Below are 2,181 nucleotides of genomic sequence, written 5' to 3'. Positions count from 1 at the left end.
CCCCCCCACCCCCGCCATCGCACCGAGGGATGCCGCCGTGTGCCGCTCCCCGCCAGCCCGGTAACTTCCCACCGTTACCGGTAACGCCACTAACTGCTGGTCCCATACCTGCCCCGCATCCCTCCGGTAAAACCGGCCGAATCCCGGTGGTGGGGACGGAGGGGGGAGGAGGAGAACCGCCGTTACCTCCGCCTCGCCCGGTGTGCCGGTCCCCCGCCGCGCCGTTCCACCGAGCCCACCTGGGGAGGGAAAGAGAGAGAAGAGGCGTCAGGAGGAGCCGGTGCCGCCGCCGCCATCCCTCCAACTTGGAGCAACTTTCCCGGCGAGGCTGGCAGCGGGGGCGGGGGGGTGGGCGGTGCTGGAGCCCCTGCCCGGGCAACCGGGGCCGGTCCCACCGGCGGACAGGGCGTGGGATGCCCCCAAAGCGGTCCTTTCCACCCGTGGAGTGGGGACACTCCAGCCCGGAGCCCCGGTTCTGCCCAAGGTTGGAGGGGTGGGAGGGGAGGGGGGGGCAAGCCGGGACACGGCCTCTGCTGCCGGGGAAATACGGCAGACCCCCGCCGAGGGGCTGCCACCCACCCAGGGGCTGGCTGGCCGGCTTTACCGGCCGGGGGGGCGGCCCAGCTCCCCCGCGTCGTGGGCACCGGAGCCTCGCACCGGGCAGCCGCCGCCACTCCCCGGGCACCGGAGCCGTTCGCCCGCCGGGGCTCGTCCCACACCCCCCCCGGCCCGGCGCCCCTCGAAAGCGGATTCTTCAACGGGTTTGGGTTTTTTTTTTCTTTTTGCCCCCTTTTCCTCCCACCGAGATATTTCCCCCCCTTTTTTTCTTTTCCCGCCCCATTTTTCTTTTTTTCTGTTTGGTTCCAGCGTTGTCGCTGGGAATTATTTGCATTTAAAATACAACGACTCGTTCCTCTGCACATCGCTTCGCGGCTCAATTCAACCAATACCGGAGAGGGAGGGGGCGACCCCGAGGAAAAGGGTTCCCCAAACCCCCGGCCAAATCCACCCGAATTGCTGCCCGGCTGGAAATATCGATGTGGGCGAAAACTAAAGATTTAACAGATTTTAATGATTTTGTTTCTGCAGCCGCTGTCACCCAAAGGTGTTGTGGCAACAAAGAGCGGGAGGGGATTTGACGCTCGTATTTTTGGCCTGTTCCCGTGCAGAAATATTCCCCCAAAGCCCCGAACGCTTTGCAAAGATAGATCTCTCTAAAAACAATCATATCCTGCCCCGCAAAGTGCTTCAAAAGAAAATCTGATTTTATATTTATCCCCCCGTCGCTGCTAAACCCGTCGGAGGACACACACACACACACACACGCGCGGCACCCGCTGAAACTAATAGCGCGGAGGGTGACTGGAAATCAAACAACCACCTCCCCAGTCCAAACTGGGGGCAAACGGTTTCCCCCCGCGCACGGCAGAGATTTCCCCGCTCGGGAAACAACGGCGTGGAAATCCCCGCCGTGCCCGCTCGGGCAGAGCCAGGCGCTTCAGCACAGGAACAACCCCGGTTACTTTTTTAGGGGGGGAAAAATAAGAATAAACCAAGATAAATTGTTTCCCTCCCCTATTTCTCCAGAAATGCCGAATTCAGCCCCGGCCCTTTGCGTGGGGATTTTTTTTTATTATTGTTTTCCCCCCCCCCCCCGGGTATTTTGCGGCTGGGATACAGCCTCGCACCAACGCAGGGTGGGAAGGGGACGGGAGGGGATGCCCACCCAACACACCGCCCGGGGACAGCACACCCCCCCCAAACCCCGGGGTCTCTACTCCCCCTTTTTTTTTTTTCGCCCCAAACCTCCCCCCACCCCAAAAGAAAAAAAAAAAATAGCTGCACACACCGAAACTTCGCTCCGGCAGCCCCTTACCTCGGGCACCGGGCAGGGCAGGGCAGTCGGTCCGACCGGCCCGGGGCTATAAACCCCGGGGGTGGCTTTTGTGAGTTTGTCGGAGTTTCCCCGGGCTGTCCCCTTTTGTGTCCCATTGCCATCTAGAGGCCCTGATTAATTAATTTCACACCGGAGCTCGGGAGAAAATTTTCCCACAAAACAAGTGACCGAAGAGATGTGAAACCCCCAAAGAAAAGGAGTCAACATCAAGTTCAACAGCATGCGGGGAAAGGCCTATTTCCATCACAATCGCGGCTGAACGGGGGCCGGGGCCGGGGGGGGGG

General features: G+C 60.8%; 1 protein-coding gene across 1 annotated transcript in view; it reads right to left on the bottom strand.

Annotated features, from left to right (window-relative positions):
* Nucleotides 1-2,181, bottom strand: part of LOC104829199 (myocyte-specific enhancer factor 2B-like) — a 44,320-nt gene that overhangs the window by 33,409 nt on the left and 8,730 nt on the right. Inside the window, exon 7 of the mRNA XM_010563310.1 lies at nt 109-239. Within this exon, the coding sequence (XP_010561612.1) occupies nt 109-239 (131 nt within the window). The remainder of the gene's footprint in view (nt 1-108; nt 240-2,181) is intronic.

This window comes from Haliaeetus leucocephalus, unplaced genomic scaffold, assembly GCF_000737465.1.
Source record: "Haliaeetus leucocephalus isolate CR32 unplaced genomic scaffold, Haliaeetus_leucocephalus-4.0 Scaffold164, whole genome shotgun sequence".
Classification (NCBI taxonomy): Eukaryota; Metazoa; Chordata; class Aves; order Accipitriformes; family Accipitridae; genus Haliaeetus; species Haliaeetus leucocephalus.
The sequence above is the reverse complement of the archived record's forward strand: the minus strand, read 5'-3'. Positions and strand labels throughout refer to the sequence as shown.